This window comes from Bos grunniens, chromosome 16 (genome assembly GCF_055505025.1).
Source record: "Bos grunniens cultivar Pamir isolate PY7600 chromosome 16, Bosgru_T2T1.0, whole genome shotgun sequence".
In the NCBI taxonomy this organism is placed as follows: domain Eukaryota; kingdom Metazoa; phylum Chordata; class Mammalia; order Artiodactyla; family Bovidae; genus Bos; species Bos grunniens.
In genome coordinates this window covers 8,951,253-8,975,216 of record NC_141180.1, presented here as the reverse complement: position 1 = coordinate 8,975,216, position 23,964 = coordinate 8,951,253, and the positions used below count along the sequence as shown (strand labels likewise).

Genomic DNA, 23,964 nt, shown 5'->3' with positions numbered 1-23,964 from the left:
GCACAGAAGGGATAAACTTTTAGTCTGGGTAGGTTCTAAACACCCTAAGATTACTTCCCGACTTCAGACCAGGCCTTCAACTGTTTAATTTGCCGGGTAAATTGGTAAGGATATGGGATGGCAGCCTTGGCTGTCAGCGGAATGAGGATGGAGTGGAGAGGGCGCCACCTGCTGGAACGATGGATGGATGCATTATTTTCCTCAGGCTGCCCCTTTCTGCAGAGGGATCAATATTGTGGGTTAGTTCAGTTCATTTCAGTCGCTCAGTCATGTCCGACTCTTTGCGACCCCATGAATCGCAGCACGCCAGGCCTCCCTGTCCATCACCAACTCCCGGAGTTCACTGAGACCCACGTCCATCGAGTCAGTGATGCCATCCAGCCATCTCATCCTCTGTCGTCCCCTTCTCCTCCTGCTCCCAATCCCTCCCAGCATCAGAGTCTTTTCCAATGAGTCAACTCTTCGCATGAGGTGGCCAAAGTACTGGAGTTTCAACTTTAGCATCATTCCTTCCAAAGAAATCCCAGGGCTGATCTCCTTCAGAATGGACTGGTTGGATCTCCTTGCAGTCCAAGGGACTCTCAGGAGTCTTCTCCAACACCACAGCTCAAAAGCATCAATTCTTCAGTGCTCAGCCTTCTTCACAGTCCAACTCTCACATCCATACATGACCACAGGAAAAACCATAGCCTTGACTAGACGAACCTTTGTTGGCAAAGTAATGTCTCTGCTTCTGAATATGCTACCTAGGTTGGTCATAACTTTCCTTCCAAGGAGTAAGCGTCTTTTAATTTCATGGCTGATCACCATCTGCAGTGATTTTGGAGCCCAAAAAAATAAAGTCGGACACTGTTTCCACTGTTACCCCATTTATTTTCCATGAAGTGATGGGACCAGATGCCATGATCTTCGTTTTCTGAATGTTGAGCTTTAAGCCAACTTTTTCACTCTCCACTTTCACTTTCATCAAGAGGCTTTTTAGTTCCTCTCCACTTTCTGCCATAAGGGTGGTGTCATCTGTATATCTGAGGTTATTGATATTTCTCCCGGCAATCTTGATTCCAGCTTGTGTTTCTTCCAGTCCAGTGTTTCTCATGATGTACTCTGCCTAGAAGTTAAATAAGCAGGGTGACAATATACAGCCTTGACGTACTCCTTTTCCTATTTGGAACCAGTCTGTTGTTCCATGTCCAGTTCTAACTGTTGCTTCCTGACCTGCATACAAATTTCTCAAGAGGCAGATCAGGTGGTCTGGTATTCCCATCTCTTTCAGAATTTTCCACAGTTTATTGTGATCCACACAGTCAAAGGCTTTGGCATAGTCAATAAAGCAGAAATAGATGTTTTTCTGGAACTCTCTTGCTTTTTCCATGATCCAGCGGATGTTGGCAATTTGATCTCTGGTTCTTCTGCCTTTTCTAAAACCAGCTTGAACATCAGGAAGTTCACGGTTCACATATTGCTAAAGCCTGGCTTGGAGAATTTTGAGCATTATTTACTAGCGTGTGAGATGAGTGCAATTGTGCAGTAGTTTGAGCATTCTTTGGCATTGCCTTTCTTTGGGATTGGAATGAAAACTGACCTTTTCCAGTCCTGTGGCCACTGCTGAGTTTTCCAAATTTGCTGGCATATTGAGTGCAGCACTTTCACAGCATCATCTTTCAGGATTTGAAATAGCTCAACTGGAATTCCATCACCTCCACTAGCTTTGTTCGTAGTGATGCTTTCTAAGGCCCACTTGACTTCACATTCCAGGATGTCTGGCTCTAGGTGAGTGATCACACCATCGTGATTATCTGGGTCGTGAAGATCTTTTTTGTCCAGTTCTTCTGTGTATTCTTGCCATCTCTTCTTAATATCTTCTGCTTCTGTTAGGTCCATACCATTTCTGTCCTTTATCGAGCCCATCTTTGCATGAAATGTTCCCTTGGTATCTCTAATTTTCTTGAAGAGATCTCTAGTCTTTCCCATTCTGTTGTTTTCCTCTATTTCTTTGCATTGATCGCTGAGGAAGGCTTTCTTATCTCTTCTTGCTATTCTTTGGAACTCTGCATTCAGATGCTTATATCTTGCCTTTTCTCCTTTGCTTTTCGCTTCTCTTCTTTTCACAGCTATTTGTAAGGCCTCCCCAGACAACCTTTTTGCTTTTTTGCATTTCTTTTCCATAGGAATGGTCTTGATCCCTGTCTCCTGTACAATGTCACGAACCTCATTCCATAGCTCATCAGGCACTCTATCAGATCTAGGCCTTTAAATCTATTTCTTACTTTCACTGTATAATCATAAGGGATTTGATTTAGGTCATACCTGAATAGTCTAGTGGTTTTCCCTACTTTCTTCAATTTAAGTCTGAATTTGGCAATAAGGAGTTCATGGTCTGAGCCACAGTCAGCTCCTGGTCTTGTTTTTGCTGACTGTATAGAGCTTCTCCATCTTTGGCTGCAAAGAATATAATCAGTCTGATTTTGGTGTTGACCATCTGGTGATGTCCATGTATAGAGTCTTCTCTTGTGTTGTTGGACGAGGGTGTTTGTTATGACCAGTGCATTTTCTTGGCAAAACTCTATTAGTCTTTGCCCTGCTTCATTCTGTATTCCAAGGCCAAATTTGCCTGTTACTCTAGGTGTTTCTTGACTTCCTACTTTTGCATTCCAGTCCCCTATAATGAAAAGGACATCTTTTTTGGGTGTTAGTTCTAAAAGGTCTTGTAGGTCTTCATAGAACCATTCAACTTCAGCTTCTTCAGCGTTACTGGTTGGGGCATAGACTTGGATTACTGTGATATTGAATGGTTTGCCTTGGAAACGAACAGAGATCATTCTGTCGTTTTTGAGATTGCATCCAAGTATTGCATTTCGGACTCTCTTGTTGACCATGATGGCTACTCCATTTCTTCTGAGGGATTCCTGCCCTCAGTAGTAGATATAATGGTCATCTGAGTTAAATTCACCCATTCCAGTCCATTTGAGTTCGCTGATTCCTAGAATGTTGACATTCACTCTTGCCATCTCTTGTTTGACCACTTCCAATTTGCCTTGATTCATGGACCTGACATTCCAGGTTCCTATGCAATAGTGCTCCTTACAGCATCAGACCTTGCTTCTATCACCAGTCACATCCACAGCTGGGTATTCTTTTTGCTTTGGCTCCATCCCTTCATTCTTTCTGGAGTTATTTCTCCACTGATCTCCAGTAGCATATTGGGCACCTACTGACCTGGGGAGTTCCTCTTTCAGTATCCTATCATTTTGCCTTTTCATACTGTTCATGGGGTTCTCAAGGCAAGAATACTGAAGTGGTTTGCCATTCCCTTCTCCAGTGGACCACATTCTGTCAGATCTCTCCACCATGACCTGCCCATCTTGGGTTGCCCCACGGGCATGGCTTAGTTTCATTGAGTTAGACAAGGCTCTGGTCCTAGTGTGATTAGATTGACTAGTTTTCTGTGAGTATGGTTTCAGTGTGTCTGCCCTCTGATGCCCTCTTGCAACACCTACCGTCTTACTTGGGTTTCTCTTACCTTGGGTGTGGGGTATCTCTTCACGGCTGCTCCAGCAAAGCGCAGCCGCTGCTTCTTACCTTGGACGAGGGGTGTCTCCTCACAGCCGCCCTTCCTGACCTTCAACGTGGGATAGCTCCTCCTCTGTGGTGCCTGCGCAGCCACAGCTCCTTGGACGTGGGGTTGGGTTAGTTAGAGTAGGGTAAAATGTCCTATCTTCTATCATGGAGAGATCGGTAAGATAAGATAAGGAGGAAAAATCCTCTCCTTGGGCCATAGATTGCACATCTGACATCATTTGCAAGTTACAATGGAAAGTTCTTACCCACAACTGAACCACATGTGGAAAGCGTGATACAGCAGCAAAACACCTCCCAGGCAAAAAGCAAAACCGCAGGGTCCTAAGCACATAGAATGCTTCCTTGCTCTTTAAACAAGTCCTGCCTTGAGACAATAAGTGAATGCATGCCTGTGGATTTTCTGTGTTTAATTTCTTGATCCAGTGATACGTGGTCCCTTTGCTTTCATCTGGAGAAGGCAATGGCAACCCACTCCAGTACTCTTGCCTGGAAAATCCCATGGATGGAGGGGCCTGGTGGGCTGCAGTCCATGGGGTCACTAGGAGTCAGACACGACTGAGCGACTTCACTTTATTTTTTCACTTTCATGAATTGGAGAAGGAAATGGCAACCCACTCCAGTGTTCTTGCCTGGAGAATCCCAGGGACATGGGAGCCTGGTGGGCTGCCATCTCTGGGGTCGCACAGAGTCGGACACGACTGAAGCGACTTAGCAGCAGCAGTTGCTTTCATCAAATAACCTTTACCCACTGACTCTGCTTGTCAGTGTGCTGAGCACCACAGGGAGAGAGGGAGGGAGTGCTGGGGGTGGGGGCTTCAACCAGGACCAGCGTAATTGTTTTAAAAAACTCCTTTCCCAAATGTACATCCGTTCTCTGGATGTATCACAGTTTGTTTATTCATTCACTTACTGAAAGAACATCTTGGTTGCTCCCTGATATCTCAGTTGGTAAAGTATCTGCCTGCAATGCAGGAGACCCCAATTCAATTCCTGGGTCAGGAAGATCTGCTGGAGAAGACAGCAGAAGACAGGCTACCCACAACAGTATTCTTGGGCTTTTCTTGTGGCTCAGCTGGTAAAGAATCCGCCCACCATGCAGGAGACCTGGGTTCGATCCCTGGATTGGGAAGATCCCCCCAGAAATGATTTGATTTCCCAGTCCTGATGGTTGCTCCCAGGTTTGGGCAATTATGAATAAAAGCTGCTATAATAATTCACGTGCAGGTTTGGTATGAACACACATCTCCTAAATACATGTATCCAGCAGCTGCTCTTTTAGCATAGTAGCTCAAGAAAGGCCCATACTTCTTTTGTTCTACTTGCTTCACTCAGTTCTCATCTAGGTTCACTACCAACTGAAGGAAAACAGACTTATACTGTACCTGTATGTTCTGTCTTTGTTCCAGGGGGTCTCCACTCAGTACACACACTGACCCACTCCCCTCTCTGTTCTGTAGAAGAAATGAGATTTTTATTATTTTAAAATTAGGCCTGCTGTCTTCATCGTTGTTGTTTGCTGGTTAGTTGCTCAGTCGTGTCTGACTCTTTGCAACGCCAGGACTGCAGTTCGCCAGGCTTCTCTGTCCGTGGGATTTCCCAGGCAAGAATACTGGAGCAGGTTGCCATTCCCTTCTCCAGTCTTCATCATATGCTTGGCTAAATGTGGATTCTGTCCATTTTGACAGTTCCTTTAATAAGATTCATACATACAAATTCCCATCAGTGCTTAGAAAGACATTTTAATGTATTAATTCTGCCTAATCCCTGTAAGACATTAAACTATAGGTTTTAAGGTTATTATATAACACTTAGGAAGTATGAAGTAAGATCAGGGGTTTGATTGGCATGATTTGGTTTTGTTAGACTTTGTAATAAGTTAGTAACAAGGAAGACTTTTTTAAAAAATATTTCTTCTTTCTGAGAATTGTGGCTACTCTATGTGAAGAGATTTTAAACAACACTCTAAACTTTGTTGACCATATCCTCTGTTTTATAGAAAATAGGACAGAAGAATTAATAAGGAAAGGCAGAAGCTGAGGAAGGGGGTTATCCTGGGAAAATTTGACAAAGTTCAAATATCTTTGATTCCAGCCACACCTCAGTATTCTGTGACCTGCCCCTGGGTCCTGAGAAATCCCATGCGATCTTCTGTGGGCCCGATGGGGCCTCTCACTATGGAAGCACTGGGATTCCTGCACATATTTTTGTTTTGTACTTTTCCCAGTTTTAAACAACTTTACTGTTATATTTTCAATACCATTCACCCAGTCAATGAATTTCATTAGATGTATACAGTTATGTAATCATAACCATCATGAAATTTTAGAACAAATCCGTCAGTCCCTGCTCCCAGCCCTGGACTAAGGCAAGAGAAATCTGCTTCCTGTTTCTATAGGTTTGTATTTTCCGGAAATTTTCTGCAAATAAACAGATTGCACTTTGTGCCAGCTGGCATCGTGTTTCTGAGGTTCATCATTTTGTTGCATTTATCAGTAGTTTCTTCATTTTAATTGCTGCATAGTATGCCGTTGTAGAGATACACTGCATTGTGTTTATCCATTCACCAACTGATTGATATTTGGATTATTTTCAGCTATAATGCTGCTACGAATAAAAGAAAAAAAAAAGAATGCCACCGTGAATATTTGAATACTAGTTTTTGGGTGGACATAAATTTTCTTTCTCTTTAGGCAGACCTAGGAATAAAATTACTGGGTTGCATTGTAGTTGAACATTTAATCTGTGGGAAATTGCCAGTTTTGCAAAGTGGCTTATCACTGCAGCGTATTACATTTCTACCAGCTATGTGAGGGGTTCCAGTTTCTCCACATCCGTGACAACAGTTGGTATCATGTCTTTTTAATGAGCCATTCCCGTGGGTGTTATTCGTACCTGGTGGCTTTACTTTGCATTTCCCTTGTGACGAACAACATCTTTGCAGGTGTTCATTTGCCATTTGCGTATCTTCTTTGGCAAATGTCTATTCAAATCTTCTGCCTCTATTTTTTGTTCTCTTATTATTGACTTGTAAGAGTTATTATTGTTTAGTTCCGAGTTCATATGTATTCTAGGTACAAATCTTTTAAACTTTATGTTTTGTAAGTATTTTCTCATGGTCAAATGACTTCCCTTTTTAATTTCTTAGTTGCATCCTTTGAAAAGATCTTTTAAAATCTTGAAGAATCCAGTTTGTCAGTTTTTTTTCTATTATAGATCATGCTTTTGGTTATATATTTTCTCCTAAAAGTTTATAGTTTTAGGCTATACACTCTGGCATATAATCAGTTTCAAGTTAATTTTTATGCACAACTTTTTTTTTCTTTCCGTACAGATATTCTACCCTTTCTGCCATTGAATTACCCTGGCACTTTCACTGAAAATCAACTGATCAAACATTTGTGAGTGATTTCTGGACTCTATTCTGTTCCATTGATCTATGTTTCCATCGTTATACCAATTTCACATTGTCTTCGTTACTATAACTTTATAACAAGTATGGAAATCACTTAGGGTTAAGTCACTCCGTTTTTTCCTTCTTTTTCAAAAATTTTTTGGCTAGTCTAAGTTCCAGGTTGCCACTTCGTCTTGTAAATAAAGTTTTATTGACATATGGCAATACCTGTCCATTGTGAATTTTCTGTGACTGTTTTTGAACTAGATTGGTAAAGGTGAATAGTTGCAACAAGGATAGTGAGGAGTGAAAAGCCTACTTACTGTCTGGCCATTTAGAGAAAAAGTCTCCTGGCTCCTGGCTTAGCTCCTTGTGTTACTATATAAATTTTGGAATTAGCTTATTAATTTGTGCACAAGTCTACTACAATTTTGATAGGGATTGGGTTGAAGATATAAGTCAATTTGAGAAGAACGGCCACCTTAACAATATTAAGTCTTCCAATTCATGAATATGGTATGTGGTTCCCCCTCCCATTTATTTAGATCCTCACTAATTTGACTCAGGACTACTTAATGTACTTTAGTGAACAGGTTGTTCCCATTTGTGGTAAAATTTATTCTTAGATATTTTATTCTTTTTAATCAGTTCAGTTCAGTTGCTCAGTCGTGTGTGACTCTTTGTGACCCCATGGACTGCAGCATGCCAGGTCTCCCTGTTTTTAATACTATTGTAAATAAAATTGTTTTCTTAATTCTATTTTCAGATCATTCATTGCTAGTACATAAAAACATAACTGATTTTATGTTAATCTTGTATCTTGTGACCTTCTTGAATTCATTATTCTTTAAGTGCTTTAGAGGTTTATTAGTATGTCATCTACATGTCGGAGAAGGCAATGGCAACCCACTCCAGTACTCATGCCTGGAGAATCCCATGGACGGAGGAGCCTGGTAGGCTGCAGTCCATGGGGTCACGAAGAGTTGGACACGACTGAGCAACTTCATTTTCACTTTTCACTTCATGCATTAGAGAAAGAAATGGCAACCCACTCCAGTGTTCTTGCCTGGGGAATCCCAAGGATGGCAGAGCCTGGTAGGCTGCTGTCTATGGGGTCGCACAGAGTCGGACACGACTGAAGCGACTTAGCAGCAGCAGCAGCAGCATCTACATGTTATCATGTCATCTACAAATAAAGACAATTTTTGTTCTGCCTTTCCAATCTGTAAGCCTTTATTTTTCTTGCCTTATTGAATTGGCTTAACAGTAAAATGTTTATTAGAAATGATGAGAGCAGTCATCCTTAGTGGATTCCAATCCTAGGGTAAAGCATTCAGTTAAGTGTGCTATTACTTACAGGCTTCTTGTGGATTTTTATTTTTTCTTTTTTTTTTAAAAATCAGGTTGAGAAGTTCTCTTGTATTTCTAGTTCTTTGGGAGTTTTTTTTTTTTTTATCATGAATGGGTGTTGGATTTGTCAAATGTCTTTTCTGTGTCCATTGTTATGATCATTTGCCTTTTCCCTTTATTATTATAATTTATTACAATGATTCTCAACTGAGGGGTTTGCTCCCAGAGACATTTGGTAATGGCTGGAGACATTCTGGTGGCTTCCCAGGGGTGCTAGTGGTAAAAAACCTGCCTGCCAACGCTGGAGATGTAAGAGGTGTGGGTTCTATCCCTAAGTCGGGAAGACCCCCTGGAGGAGAACATGGCAGCCTATTCCCATATTCTTGCCTGGAGAATCCCATGGACAGAGGAGCCTGGCGGACTACTGTCCACAGGGTCACACAGAGTCGAACACGACTGAAGTGACTGAGCAGGAGCATTGTGATGTTTTCTGCCTTACCACAATTTTCTTCTTGATCTAATGCATTTTCTGTCTGAAGGATTTTTTTAGTTTGTTGATCTTTTCAAGAAGCAAGTACTGGTTTCAGGGAATTTTTTTCTATTATTTTCCTGGTATCTATTTCATTTAACTATGATTTTTATTTCCTCTTTTGTGTTATATATACTCTTTTCTTTCTAGCTTTAAAAGAAACTGTAGACGATTGACTTTTTCTTCCTGTATAATATAAACATTTAAAGTTATCAACTTCCTTCTAGGTACAACTTTGCTATAGCCAATGATTTTTATATAGTTTTTACTCATATTCAAGATACCTCCTAATTTCTCTTGTAACTTATTTTCTGACCCATAACTTATTTAAAAATGAGTTAATTTCCAAAGATTTAAGATTTTCCAGATTTCTGTTGGTCATTTCCAGTTCCATGGTAACTAGAGAACATATTCTGGATAATTTGAACACTTTTTCATTTATTAAAACTTATTTATGGCACACAATATGGTCTGTTCTTGGAAATATTTCATGTGTACATGAACAGAATGTTTATTCTGCTGCTGTTGGGTGGAATATTCTATAAATTTCAATTTTGTAAAAGTGGTTGATAGTGTTGTTCAAATCGTCTATATTCTTACTCATTTTTGGTTTTCATGTTCAATCATCTCCTAAGAGATGGGTATTAAAGTCAAATCCATTGACTAATGGATTTGCCTTTTTCTTCTTGCAGTTCTATCAGGGATCCTCCTGATGAATTGGCATCTTTATCATTATTCAGTGAATATCTCTATCTTTGACAATGTTCTTTGCTTTGAAGTCTGACATTTAGTTACTCCAATTTTCTTTTCATCGTTAAGATGGTGTATCTTTGTCCATTGTATTAGTTTCTATTGCTGCATAGAAACAGAGTTTGTCTGGTAGCTCAGATGGTGAAGAATCTGCCTGCAATGCGGGAGACCCAGGTTCGATCTCTGGGTTGGAAAGATCCCCTGGAGAAGGACATGGCAACCCACTCCAGTATTCTTGCCTGGAGAATTCCATAGACAGAGGAGCCTGACAGGCTACAGACCAGGGGATAGAAAAGAGTCGGACACAACTGAAGTGACTTAGCACCCCACCCCGCCCCACACACACAGCTGCATAAAAATTTACCCCCAAAGTTAGCAGCTCACAACACTTTACAGTGTTGTCACAGTTTCTGTTAAGAAATTTAGACACAGCTTAGCTGAGTTCTCTGCTTCAAGGCCTCTCAGTCTGCAACAAGGTGTTGGCTGAACTCTAGTCATCCCAAGGTCCAACTGGGGAAGGATCCACTTTTAAGTAGACATAATTGTTGGCAGGGTTCAGTTCCTGGCAGATTGTTATTCTGAAAGTCTGTTTTGTGCCATCTATTGGCACCAGGCTTGCCTCAGATCCTTGCCCCAAGGGCCTCTCCAACATGGAAGCTTGATCCAACGAAGCATGCAGGCAGAGAAGTCTAACAGAGAAGTCCCCGTTTTTTAGCCTAACCATCACTTTTGTTGTATTCTGTTGGTCGGAAGTTAAGTCACTAAGCCTGGTCCACACTAAGTCCAGGCCTGTCAGGGACATGAACACCAGCAAGTATGAATCCTTGGAGTCTGCTCTGTATATCTGCCTTGAACTTGGGTATTTATGGATCCTTTTGGGAATGTCAGTGTTTTCCTGCTCTTTTGCCTTTGTGGAGCTGAGAGGTTCTTTGATTCTGAGATTTTGGTCTCCATCTGCTGTTGGCACCTTCTCTTGCTTCCTGGCACTGGTCATTTCACCAAAATTTAGGGAAGAAAATAAATAAACTGAGGCACAGAGGTGAAGTAACTTTCAGTGGAGTTGGAAAAAATGTCACCACGGTAGAGGGAGAACTCTTTTTATTATGTAAGTGACAAATCCCTCAACAATTCTGATTGTTTTCAAATTCTCTTTTGGAAAGGCACAGCATGTGAACTGAAACAGTCTTGAGAATAATGGCCTTTTTAAGTCAAATTCTGCCAATTATGAAAACTGCTCTGGACAGTGATAGATACCTTGTATTATTCAGGATTGTCTTAGTTACTGATAGTTGTACCTTATCTATTTAAGTAAGACTAAGTTAGACTTTAAACCTTTCTTAAAATGACTCAGAAAAAAAAAAAAAGACATTATATAAAGCATTCTGAAGATTACCCTTTTTGCCATTTACAGTGTGAAGACCACTCCTAGGTATCTTCACTTTACTTTCCAACATCTTTTCCTGAGCCTACTCATTCAAATTCCAGCTTTAGGATTGTAAAATTCCGATCATCACTCAGCAAAGACCCATTCCCTATCACTATCTTACTTTAAATCCAACGACAATTTGTAAACATCTCAATCCAACACTAATTTCTGGTCTTCATTGTTTCTCCCTTAAATGTTCTTCTGAAAACATCAAAAGGGAAGATAATGCCACATGGCCTTTTAGACACAGACCCAGTGGCTCAGTGGTAGAGTCCACCTGCAATGCAATGCAGGAGGAGCCACAGGAGACATGGGTTTGACCCCTGGGTTGGGAAGATCCCCTGAAGGAGGGCACAGCAACCCACTCCAGTATTCTTGCCTGGAGAATCCTATGGACAGAGGAGCCTGGCGGGCTACAATCCACAGGGTTGCCAAGAGTTAAGACACGACTGAAGCGACTTAGCATGCATACGTACAGAAGCACTCCTCGTAATGTTTACCCCCAAACCAGTTACTAAAATTTATTGTTGCTGAACATCCCTTCACTAAGGCAGCTAATCAAGATTTAAGCTGGTAGGAGTTACATGGACCTACTTTTTCCCTGAGAGCAGTGATGTACTACCACAAACACATAAAAAAATGAGGTAGTTTCTTGTAGACATTATATAATATAGCATGGTTTCACAAACTTTTCTTTCTGTATTCACTTACTCTGTAATCTTATGAATGATGTATCTATAATGAATGTCAAAGTTAAAAAATACACATTTAATTGTGTTTCCTAGAATCAGAATGTATTTGTCGTTTATTTTGGGAAAGCAAAAAGGGAGAGATCTTCCTTTGAGTTCTAAGATTATTCTTTTTGAGAAGACGCTGCCACCCCGGTGTTAAAGTGATCAGCAGTTAGTAATATTCATGGATAACATTCTTTTCATAGCAGGAAGAAACATTAAAAGAATACAATGTGTTTAATAACTAAACCTGGTACTTTAACCAAAATACTTGCGAGATTCTTCATACAGCTGAAGATCACTATGGTCAGGGTTTTTTTTTTTCGCTTGTTCTCTGCATCTATTCCTAAAAAGAATGTAGGCCTATATTAAGACAAAATTTGACATTCTTTCATTTTTATTTTACATTATATTTTACTCACTTTATTGTAAGATTATTCAGAAAACGTTTCGATAGTAACCTATCTTTACCTCCATCAATATTACACTGGAATTAACTCATATAGAAAAAATATTTTTTCATGAATATTAACAGATGTGTCAACAGCATGATTTATTTTTAGTAGGTAATGAAAAAAATACTTGGGTGTAGATTTTTTTAAACTGATAAAACTTGAAATTAATGAAATGGTCATTAAAAGATTTTTAGGTTTTGCTTTTTTTTTTTTTATAAAAATCAGTATTTAGAATTTCACAGTGAAGAGGTCCTAAATTTCTCATACAACATGAAATTATATAAAAATAGAAGACATAGACATCTTTAACTCTTTAATCCTTTGATTAAGCAGCAAGCATATCACTCTTCCAGGCCAAACACTGCTTAAACAAAAAAGAAAAATAATGACGTGCAAAATATTTACAAAATATGCAAAGCACACAATAAAGACATCTCACTATATACATGTGTCATATTACTAATGAAGCTAAGAATTTTCTACTGTGTGCTCTAGTGTACGGAAATAAAATCACAGCACAGCCCTCAGATACAGCACCTTTGCTCATGGTTGGGATAGAACGGATTTTAAATGAACCACAATATACTCAACAGCTGGACAGATGCTGGTGCTGACCAACTTGACTCACATATCCCACACACCGTATACTGAAGGTCTACTGACAAGAGACAAGACGATAGAAGCTGTAGAGTATGCACATGTGCAAGACAATCTAAATACTTTTAAAAACGCTTTAGATATTTTAAGATATATAACTGTCCCCATGGCTATTAAAGTAAAAACAAGTATAAATTCTTGAATATTAAGAATTTTAAATCAAGATGATCCAGTGAGAAAGAACACATCCTGAAAAAAGTTTTTAGATTATGTTAGAACTTAAGGTCCTTATGGAAATAAATGGTCTGAACTTCAAAAGGAAAACCAATTAAGGGATGTAAGTCAATAGTTCTTTAACGCTTTACAGCCAAAGGTAGGGACTATTTTTCTAACATCTGGAGAATATATGACATCTCAAAATATAAACTAGGGCCTCCGATGTTGATCATTTTGTGAAACAGCTCTAAATGTGAGACTGTGAATGTGCAAACATTTATCTTTAGTTCCACTAGTATAGCAATCTAAGCAATCTGTCCCTTTGCACAGGCAGGTCATGATTCCAATATGAAATCATTGTATCAAAAATATTAGTAATACATTGTTGAAATACTATCACTTGTAAAATATTCTTTGTAGGTGCTTAATGATTATGTGTTGAATTGAGAAGACTTGAAATTTTTGTTTCTTTATAAAAAGGGTCTCAGCACTTTAACAGCACAATTGTGACAATATACTGATGTATCTTTGGATAACACAGAACAAATCCTTAAATTTATTTTATGAAATAATGATGATTTAACCCTAAACCAAACCCATGAGTACAGGTTGGCTGTAAGGAATACACAAATGTATCCAAATAGTACAATAGAGATTGATCAAGAAAACATCTTTTATATTAAATGCAGACCATATTAATAAGTATGAGGGCAATTTAAAGTTCATAACATAAACACAAAAAGGGTATTGTAAATAAATGCTTCCAGAACCACTATTTCCACATAACTGACAAAATATAATTCTCTTCTAAAGTCCCCAAATGGAGGCAACTACTAGTTAAAAGCTGATAGCATTTAGAAACATTAAAAAAAAAAACAACATTAACTCCATTTTTAAGGAACTTAAAGACACTGTACTTTAACAAATGAAGTCCTCATTGTAATTATTCCCATCCTCTTACTACTGAAAGATGGCAAGTCAATGACCTTTAAGCAAGGACTTTGCACTAGGACCCTAAACTGTATGTTAAAGGGTTAGCAGATTCAGTACATTCTTTGTGGTTTCATATAATTGCTTTGCAATTGATAAAATTGCTTTCTTTTAAAGGAATATATTTAAATTCCTTTAGAAAAAAAAGCAAGTCTTTGAAAAAAGGGATATGCAGCTATAATTTCTTAAATATGCATTAAATGAACATACGTCAAAATCTGAAATGCAGGTTATCTATTCTTGCACTCCTAACATAGGAAAATGTTGTTAAAAATTAAATTAAAGAAAAAGAGAGAAATAGTTGAACATCCTTAACTTATGAAACTTAAGGAGTTTTCACAATTCCTAAGTCAATATTCCTGTACTAAGAGCCTTAACTATGAAGAGGCAGGAATATAAAGATTCTTAATAAAATAAATACAGTAAAAACAAAACAAAAAAACCTCGGTATATAGAATACTTAACCTCTTTTCCTGTAACGAGATCATGTCGCTGAATGTATACTCTAGAAAGGAGGCTAACTGTAGGCCTTCTGTTGTGTAACATTTTAGTTGTGTGAACTAAAAAATTCCTTAGACATCCACTTATGAGAGCCCACTGGCCACAGAACTAGTTTGCAGCCTCAGTATCGAGAAGAATTATTCTTCCCTCTTTTGCATCAACAGTCAGAGGAGCACTGGTGTGATTATGGGGTGAAAAGTTACTGCAGCTCTGTCCAAGTTAACTTTAGTGCAGTGACGACTGTGAATCTGTCTGAATTCCGATAAGTGATGGTGGCTGTTGGCCACCAACCGCGGACAACACTGGTCTTGGATTTAGACGGGGCGGCATGGAATTAGCGGGGCGAATGAGAGGTGGCGGAGGCTGATTTAAAGTTGGCCGGGGCTGGATGAACCGAGCCTGCTGCTGGAGTGGAGGAGGCTGCCGGTGAAGAGCCGGGGCCGCAGGCAGTGTTGGACGAAGAAGTGGTGGTGGCTGGTTCAGAGCGGCCATGGGGGCTGCTGGCGTTGGAGTGGATGACGGGGCAGGAGGTGATGGACCCAGAGTCCGAGGAGCCTGTGGGGTCTGTGCCTAGAGGTGAGGAAACAAAAACAAACATATGAGATGACAGTTCCTAATGGACGTTAGTACAATATAGTTTGGGCTGTCACAGGAAAAACAAAACAAATCAAAACAAAACAAAAACATAACACCAGTGTTTTTTGGAAGCACAAGCTTCTTTTATTTTAAACAAAACAAACCAAAAAAAGCAACGAAGCTACCAAACAGGCATCTTTATTAGTAAACAGCTTAACACTGGAAATAAAAATAAATTTAAGAAAGAACAATACACTCTCCACTCTTCTAGGATCAGAACTTAGCGTGTCATTATGACTTAAGAGTCACGAGAGAGGCACCACTGAGTAAGTGTATTGTCAACCTTTCATGCTCGTTTAGCTAGTCCTCTGACAAATTAGCCTTACAGAACACCACATGAAATGGTGATTCCTCGGCTCATATTAGCTCAAATTCCATACGCAAACACACCTCCTCTTCTTCATCAGTGCTCTTCCCTGATGGCACATTAGAAGCACTTTTTGTCTCCTCCCCTAAAGTAGAAGCATCACCATTAGAAGCCTGGGTTCCTTGTTCTGCTTCCCACTCCTGCAATACCTCCTCTAAGTTAAACCGACGCCTGTAGTTTACAAAGAAGTTCTTCACTTGGCCAACAGTCTTGTTGCCAATTACATCTGCAATAGCTTGAAAATCTTTACCATATTTGCGGACACCTGGAAGGCAAAGTAAATAATACACCTGTGAAGGATCAGTAAGGAGAGCTGTGTGTACTACACATCACGCACACACACAACATACCAGCAATGAAAATCCTTTCCGATAAACTCTGCTCATGTCTCAATTCTGAGATAGAGACTAAGATATCAGGGTCACAGATGGAAACTATCAATTATGTCATTTCATCGAGCCAGCCACTTGCCTTCAACTGAACAATCAGAAACTTACCATTTTTTACATACTCAGTTATTTTCTCCAATCCTCTCTTGAACTCTCAAATACAGTCCATTTATTGTAAAGCATTGAATTCTTTGTTCCATCCTCAATTCCACATTCATTTATTTCCCTAGTAGCCAGTCACCTAAATTTGAGCAACATCGTTTGTAAACAAAACTGGATGGGAATGAGCCATCTCTTTTATCCCCTCAATGGACTGGGTGAGTCGTCTTAGGGTTCCCCCGTTAAGAAAAGCATTGTGATTTTGATCTTAATACCAACTTCTACATAGTTATTTGCCTATCCGTACCAGGTACCAACAAACAGAATCGAGATAAGAAATTAAACATAAAAAACAGGAGAATTACCACAATCTGATGGACAAAAAAAGGAAAGCTATTTTTCAGAATTTGTTGGATTTTAACTCATCTAATAGTTCTAAGGTCTGTATATATGACAGATTCCTAGCTATGCTCGGTAGCCTAAAGAATTATAGTGGTGACTACTTGTAGATACTGTGTTTATCACTGCTACCTTAAATTTAAGAAGGACTGTACATTCAGTTATATAAAAAGACCTAACATAAAATTATGGAAGTTTCTTTAAATGTAGGATAATATTTGATTTATGAACTCGAGACAGTCAATTATGCTACAGAATTTAAAGTGACTTTACATAATCAGATGGATAATAATTTGCTCTTAGGGAGTTTTAAAGGAAATCCATCCTACTCATTCTAGAAAGAGATATACCTAGCTTAAAATATAGGAGCTGTCAAAATTTTGATTTTACAATTTGATAACTGCTTTTTAAAATACCAGAAAACAGTAACTCATTAATTAGAGATGAGAAAGGAGAATAAAAATACTGATGTCTATGATAATTGAAGCAGCCAGAAATAGAGGGATTTAGATAAACTTAACATGTATACAATCACATGTAAGAGGATAACATAAGGGCACATTAGTACACCGGCAGAAATGCAAGACATGTTCTTACTGACACCTATCTGGATGCTATACCTATTATCTTCAAGAACCAGCACAAATACAATTCATGTTTTAAATTCTGCACTTATTTTATATTGAAAACTTGGGAATAAGTATCTCTTGTTGCATTCAATTTGCTAGACTTGACTCTATGGGGAGTTTCTTCCTCTTAGAACATTCTGGGTAGGAGGCCTGACATATTAAACTATAATCCCATTGTTAATAAAGAATTCAGGATTTGTAAACTATGCTCATTTGCTCCGTTCTCAAAAAGAAAGACACGTGCATGACAACAGAGTAATAATGATACTTAAACTTTGTTTACAATATTTTATTTTATATTCATTTAAAACATAAATGAATTTATATTCTCTTAAATCCATGAGCTGATTTCCAGTTAGAACTTCATAACTGAGTATAAATTCTAATGGTGACTAGGCTCCAGTGAGAGTTTATCTGACAATAAGAACCCAAGGTCATTTCATATTAAAAGTACGTATATACAAAAGCCACATATTCAAGTACTTCTCTACTATTTGTACTTTAGAAAACCGCAACTCGAGACAGTTGCATTGAGAAGCAAATACTAATTGGAAATCACACACAGTGTTCTGTCAATGTACTAATTTTCGTAACAGATTTAATTTACATTCTAGAAACGACCAAAGCTACTAAATACATGAATTTAGAAATGAAAACTTAAATCTAGGATTAGATCTTCTATATTCTTAATAAGAAGTCATATTAAGAGTAACTCTGACTCTTAAGTCTGCCAATATTACAACCCTCCAAACACTCACTTGTTCAGCAAAATATACTCCAAAACATACCACTTAGTTGCCCCCATGTCTAGCTCCATTATCTAACTGTCCCCTCTTCTGACTCTATTTTTTTTTTTTGGTCTTCCACTTTATTTTCCCTTGCTCAGTGGACTTCACCTTGTCACTAATATTGCTGCATTTCCAGAACTACATGTCCCAAACCAAAACTACTTCCTATAGGAACTTTAGTTTACTCGGACACTTTGGATTTTCCTCAACTCACCTAGGTTCTGAGTCACCTAGGTAAGTTCATTATTAACTCGTGTATGCTTGTCCCATATCAACTACTCTGTGAAGTCTTAAGGTTCAGACCATAGTGCAGACTTCTGCAGTCTGGCTAAGGATCTCGATCACGTCCTGAGAATAAGCGGGCCTGGATATTAGTGCCCTTAATCTGCAGGATGCTTGCGCCATATGTGGAAGAGCTAGAGCTCCTTGGCAGACTCCTCTGGACAGACAGCAGCCTCATCTGTCTGTCTCAGTGTGCCATGAAAACCTTCATCATTTTCTCTGTATGCCATGATTGAACCAGGTTGGAAAGTACCTTCCTATGGAATACAAATTACCACCAGAATTACTACAATGCTGAGTACAGAGGAAGTACTTAGGAAATATGGTTGATTTTTTTTCTCCATGGAGCTTCATTCTATTATTCTTCCCCAAGCTACAAGAGTCACACCTGGCTGACTTCTTTATCATTTTTACGTTCCTAGTGATGTCACCAACAGCGTATTTTGGTGAGAAGGTGGAATTCTTAAGCTCTGTACTGTGGCTGATTAACAAGTCAAACTCTAGTGAAACACCAACTGCAGACTTAATGGACTGACTCCACCTTCAGATGAATCCCCAACTAGGCTTTCGGAAGTCAACCTAGCAAGGTAGCAGTGCTGAGCAACTACTTTAACAATCTATGATTTCAGAGCTGCTTTAGTTACAACTTGGACCTGGGAGGAGGGTGGTCCATTCTTTTTTCAGTTTATTAAAAACAAGGTCCCTCATATATATATATATGAATTAGTGCTGAAACGACTTGGGAAGTTCTTACTAAAAAATTTTAAATTTCTCCTTCATTTTCACCAATAAATACTACAGGTATGAGAATTTTGCTATGCTTTAAAAAATGTTCAACTTGATAAAAATTCTAGGCAAAAGAAACACACAGAATGTGAACGCTATTAATGACCTGAAAACCCTGATCTTAGTATGCTAACGATGGATCAACTTGTAGATTTCTTCAATAAACAGATTTTTATGATCTGAATTATATCCCGCATCACAGGCTGAATAAAGAAAGTAAAACTGTGAGACAATATGACAATACATCTATTCCTAATTAGTAACTCTATTTCCTTATGTGAAGTACTGTCTCTATTACTTTTAAGTGACAATTCACTACAGGTATCAAAAAGTAAAAAAGTCAAAATCATCTAGGAACTCATTATGAATTCACAAGTAAATATAGAGTATTTTTCAAATCTCTAAAAAAAGGAAAAAGATTAAATCTCCCTCTCCACCTTAAGATGTAAAAGGCTCAGGTCTATCTGAACCATTTTTTAAACTAAACTTGTGACCTTTGGGCTTCCCTTGTGGCTCAGCTGGTAAAGAATCCGCCTGTAACGTGGGAGACCTGGGTTTGATCCCTGGGTTGGAAGATCCCCTGGAGAAGGAAACGGCTACCCACTCCAGTATTCTAGCCTGGAGAATGGACTGTATAGTCCATGGGGTGGCAAAGACTCAGACATCACTGAGCAACTTTCACTTTCACTTTTTAGGACAAGAGGTCAGTTTCCAAAATTTAGTGGGGAAAAAAACTTGAGAGAACCCTGGAAGAGGGAAATTAAGTATTTCCCAAGGAGAGGAGAAAATTGTTTTCAAATTTCTAAATTTGATTGGAAAGTTACAGTGAAACAACATGGCTCCTACACTGCCAGATGATATTATATAATCTTTATAATACAAACTTTTAAAGTTTTGTTTGGGAATTAACATAAAAATATAACTCATTAGGATACTGTGTTATCATGACATTTCATTTTCCAACCAATGTTCTTCTATATTATCCAACCAAGAAAAAAAAATGTATATATTTAGAGCTTTGACTAGCAAGACAGTAACTTTAGGAGTTAGGAGCATTTGAAATATGCTGTTTCCCAAATCTGGACATGGTATTTAGACTTTTTTTTCTTAGATAGAAAGGATATCATAAATCTGCTTTCAGTGTGTTTAAAAAGTTATTTTTAAAATCTTTAGGACTTAAAAAAAAAAAGCACCAACATTACAATAACAAGCTATTTTTAGGTCTAGGTAATGAAAATTTGGGGGATATTTTTCCGTTTCTTAAAGTGAGCATGTACTTAGTATAATTAGGAAATATTAATTTTTCAAAAATCTATTTTTTAAAATAAGTTACATTTAGAAACTCCAGAGATGTGAGGTCTTTCTTATCAATAAGAGATTAATTTTAAACTTAAACCATTCAAGAACATGCATTTCTTTTCATCTGTAAATCTTGTCAAGAATTCCTATTAAAAAAGGTAAAAAATGTATCAACAGCACTGAGACAGTGACTGGTGCATCTGGGCAACAGCTAAAAGTCAAAATCATACATTCTCTTTTGAATCTTCCCACCTTTCTTGCTACAAGTTTAAACTCCATCCCCAAATGCTGGCAATTGGGAATCATTAACTATCTGATGCAAGCACATCAGAGGACTGACAATTACACTTCTGAGCCTCCATTCTTGTGATATCATCTATAACAGAAGAAACTCTAGTACAAACAGGTATCTTTTAGAGGAAAAATATGAATCTATCTCCACCTCCTGTTGATCATTCAAGTGCTAAGCATCATGTAAGGATCATTACAACCCTTACGTCTTAATCAAAGACTGAATCTCCTCCACCCCCTTAGCACTTTAGGGACCATTCTAGCTTTTTTTTTTTTTTTTAAGTAGGAGATAAAATTAGAATGAAGACAATTTCTAAACTTGCAACATCATTTCTCCTAAAAAGGAATGAATATATAAACTATAGGGAGAGAAGGTAACATTTAACCGTAGGCATAACTCATTTGAACATAGTTCTGTCATTTCCTGTTTCAAATGAGAAAGCAGGAAATACGAGAAAAAAAGAAACACTAAAAATTAAATTTGACTTCTTGATAAAATTAGAGAAAAAAAATGTTACGCTATTTATCCTAATACAGCACAATATTTTAGTTTGGGAGCATTTTTTTTTTTAAACACTAATGACTATGAAATGAATATATTTAAGAGGAAACCTAAAAGAAACATGTCAAATATTGTATCCTATGCTTCTGCTCCTATATACTTTAAAGAGTAGATGTTTTGCACTATCATTGCTATTTTTTGAAAACAGCTAATAAATGTTTTATTTTATATGAAAAAAACAATACGACCAGAATCAAATTCCTTTCTTAATTCTTGTTTAATAAGGAATTTTATTATATGAATATCAAGATTCATCTTAGGATAATTTCTAAAGCACCACAGATTAGGAAAAATATGGCACAAGCTACAAACAGGGATATTTCCCTATTAAAACAAACATGTGAAGACTGTAATTGGTCTTACTGTTAACTGATTTGTTATAATTTAGATACTCAAAGCTGAAACAGATTACATAAATTGTAGAAACACCATTCTTGGTAAGTATTTTAAGAGGATTAAATTAAAGCAGCATTTATAATATCCCATTTGGGGACTCCTGAAGAATGTTACTGAAGTCATAACATAGCTAGGACTAAAATTAACATAATAAAGTGACAGATACACAAGTAAAGGCAGACATTCCTATCTGGTCTAAGCATGATTTTTCCCCTTCCAAATAAGGGAGAAAGAAGGGAAAACAGCTTATTTATTTATTTAAATATTTACTGTTAAAAAAACATTTATTTAAATATTTATTTACTATTTAAATGATTAGTACTTAGTTAACAACAACATGAGCAGGTGGGAAGTAAAACAGGAAATATGTATTTAAGCTCTAGGAAATGAACTTAATACACTTCTTTGATTTTAAGAATCACAACACAAAGTTTATTTAATAGTGGAGCTCACTAGTGACAAAAGAGTCAACATTTCTCTCTCTAGGTCACTTTAATAGTCAAGTATGAGCAAGATAAAATAAAGCATTTAACAAATCAAAGTTAAATCAGAATCTGTATGTAAAATGTCTTGAATAAAAAGTTCTATATAAATTATGTTAATATCAAAACACTGAAGTGGCCATAGGAATAATATCATATAAAGGTTTAGCATAAATAAAGATTAAAAAGAAGAAGAAAAAACTAAAAACATTTGCCTGCTAAGGCAAGTACTTCTGGATTACAGATGTTAAAATAAGAACTGCAGTTATGTACTTTACCCACACCAAGACTCAGGTACAGGGGATATTACTATACGATTATAAGACACACTTTTGAGCATTATATAAATATATGGGCACATGAGGCAAAAATGGCACTTTTTAACCCTCCCTAAAGAGAAGGCAATGGCACCCCACTCCAGTACTCTTGCCTGGAAAATCCCATGGACGGAGGAGACTGGTAGGCTGCAGTCCACGGGGTCGCTGAGAGTTGGACATGACTCAGTGACTTCACTTTCACTTTTTACTTTCATGCATTGGAGAAGGAAATGGCAGCCCACTCCAGTGTTCTTGCCTGGAGAATCCCAGGGACAGCGGAGCCTGGTGGGCTGCCGTCTATGGGGTCGCACAGAGTCGGACACGACTGAAGCGACTTAGCAGCAGCAAAGTAACTATGTCAGACACAAATACCTTTAAGTTGCTTTACTTTATGTAACAAAAACAAAACCAAACAAAAAACACAAGACAAAACCAAAAAACCTAAACTCAAAGTAAAAACTTCACAGTCAAAATAAATAAATAAAAAACAGACATAAACATACTACGAGAGTGCTTTCAAAATCTTAAGAACATGAATCTTTCCATACAAATTGCTGCATGAGTATAATTTATTTAAGGATTACTTTTTAAATGAACATAACAATAACACTGAATATCCTCAGGAGAGAGGATATGTTTGATTATTTCTAGAAATACTCTATTCTTTTAATGTTTAAAAGCTGAAATAATGTCTGCATATACAGCTCAACTCTCTAAGTAAATCTTGCTATCGTCTTTCTCTTGAATACAGCTTTTCATAATATCCAGTACCCAACCCAGTCATAAGATTTGATGGATCCTACCACTTAAAGTAGTACTGTAGAACAGTATCAAATCTTTTCTCTGTACCTAGAGAAAGATTAATCCAGACTTCCTAGGCGATTCTCTTCAGAAAATGCTTTCACTGTGATCATTTCTTATATGAGAGTATAGGATTAGTATACTAACCTTTAAGAAAATAAATACTGGAAAATGGAGTTAAATTCCATAGGCTACCATCATGAAGGGAAACAGGCTTTAACATCAGTCAAAGGAATACCTACTCAAAAAACTATGTTAGAACTATAAGTCATAATTCTAAATAAATATGAGACAATTGTTGAAAATAATTTTTAATAAAAACTTTTAAATTGTCCATTGCAAAGAGCTATTACTGAACATTATAAACTAATTCAACTTTTGTTCTGACTCGTTCAGAAACTTAGTTCTACGATTACAGATGTGCTAACTGCATGGCCAGCACTCTGCCTGTACAGGATCCAGTATTTCTGTTTATGAAATGACTGTGCCGTGCTGTACAAGCCAAAGGGAAGGCTGACATTATCCTACTGGCACCCTGCTGTACATCTGCAAATCACAATGGGGGCGTAATCCTTACTTTAATTCAAACTGCAAAGTCTTAATCAATCTTTAACTATATTATTCTCATATCTGAATGATACCTGCACAGTTTTTGAGTTAAATATGTTCTCTATGTTTGAATACTCCGAACTGTTTTTAAAGATGTATGTTTCACTGGGGCCCAACTCTCTTACAGTAGTTAACTTAGATTAAAAAGCCATGGATACTCAACACAGAGGGCTCAGCCAAGAAGAAACAAATTGTAGACCAAACTTAAACTATACTATCAGTCCTGTAGACAGTTCATCTTAAAAGGAAAACAAACCTACAATACTGAATTGCAACATACAATTTGCCCTTAAGTAATTCAAACACAAGAAAATCCA

The 23,964-nt window shown here is 37.7% G+C and overlaps 1 protein-coding gene across 16 annotated transcripts in view; it reads right to left on the bottom strand.

Moving 5' to 3' along the window:
* Positions 1-12,135: 12,135 nt before the first annotated feature.
* Positions 12,136-23,964, bottom strand: part of RCOR3 (REST corepressor 3) — a 53,618-nt gene continuing 41,789 nt past the window's right edge. For 5 of the 16 annotated variants that reach the window (XR_015143060.1, XR_015143061.1, XM_086343276.1 and 2 more), the window contains 2 exons: positions 15,542-15,783; positions 12,136-15,085 (listed from right to left, as the gene is read on the bottom strand). Coding sequence is in view for 11 of the 16 variants with exons in the window: in XM_086343276.1 (XP_086199402.1) it covers positions 14,741-15,085; positions 15,542-15,783 (587 nt within the window). In the remaining 5 variants the exon portion in view is untranslated. Of the gene's footprint in view, positions 15,086-15,212; positions 15,784-16,015; positions 16,149-21,240; positions 22,591-23,964 lie in introns of those variants that run through there. The other 11 variants (XM_086343280.1, XM_086343278.1, XM_086343281.1 and 8 more) reach the window with 5 other exon arrangements.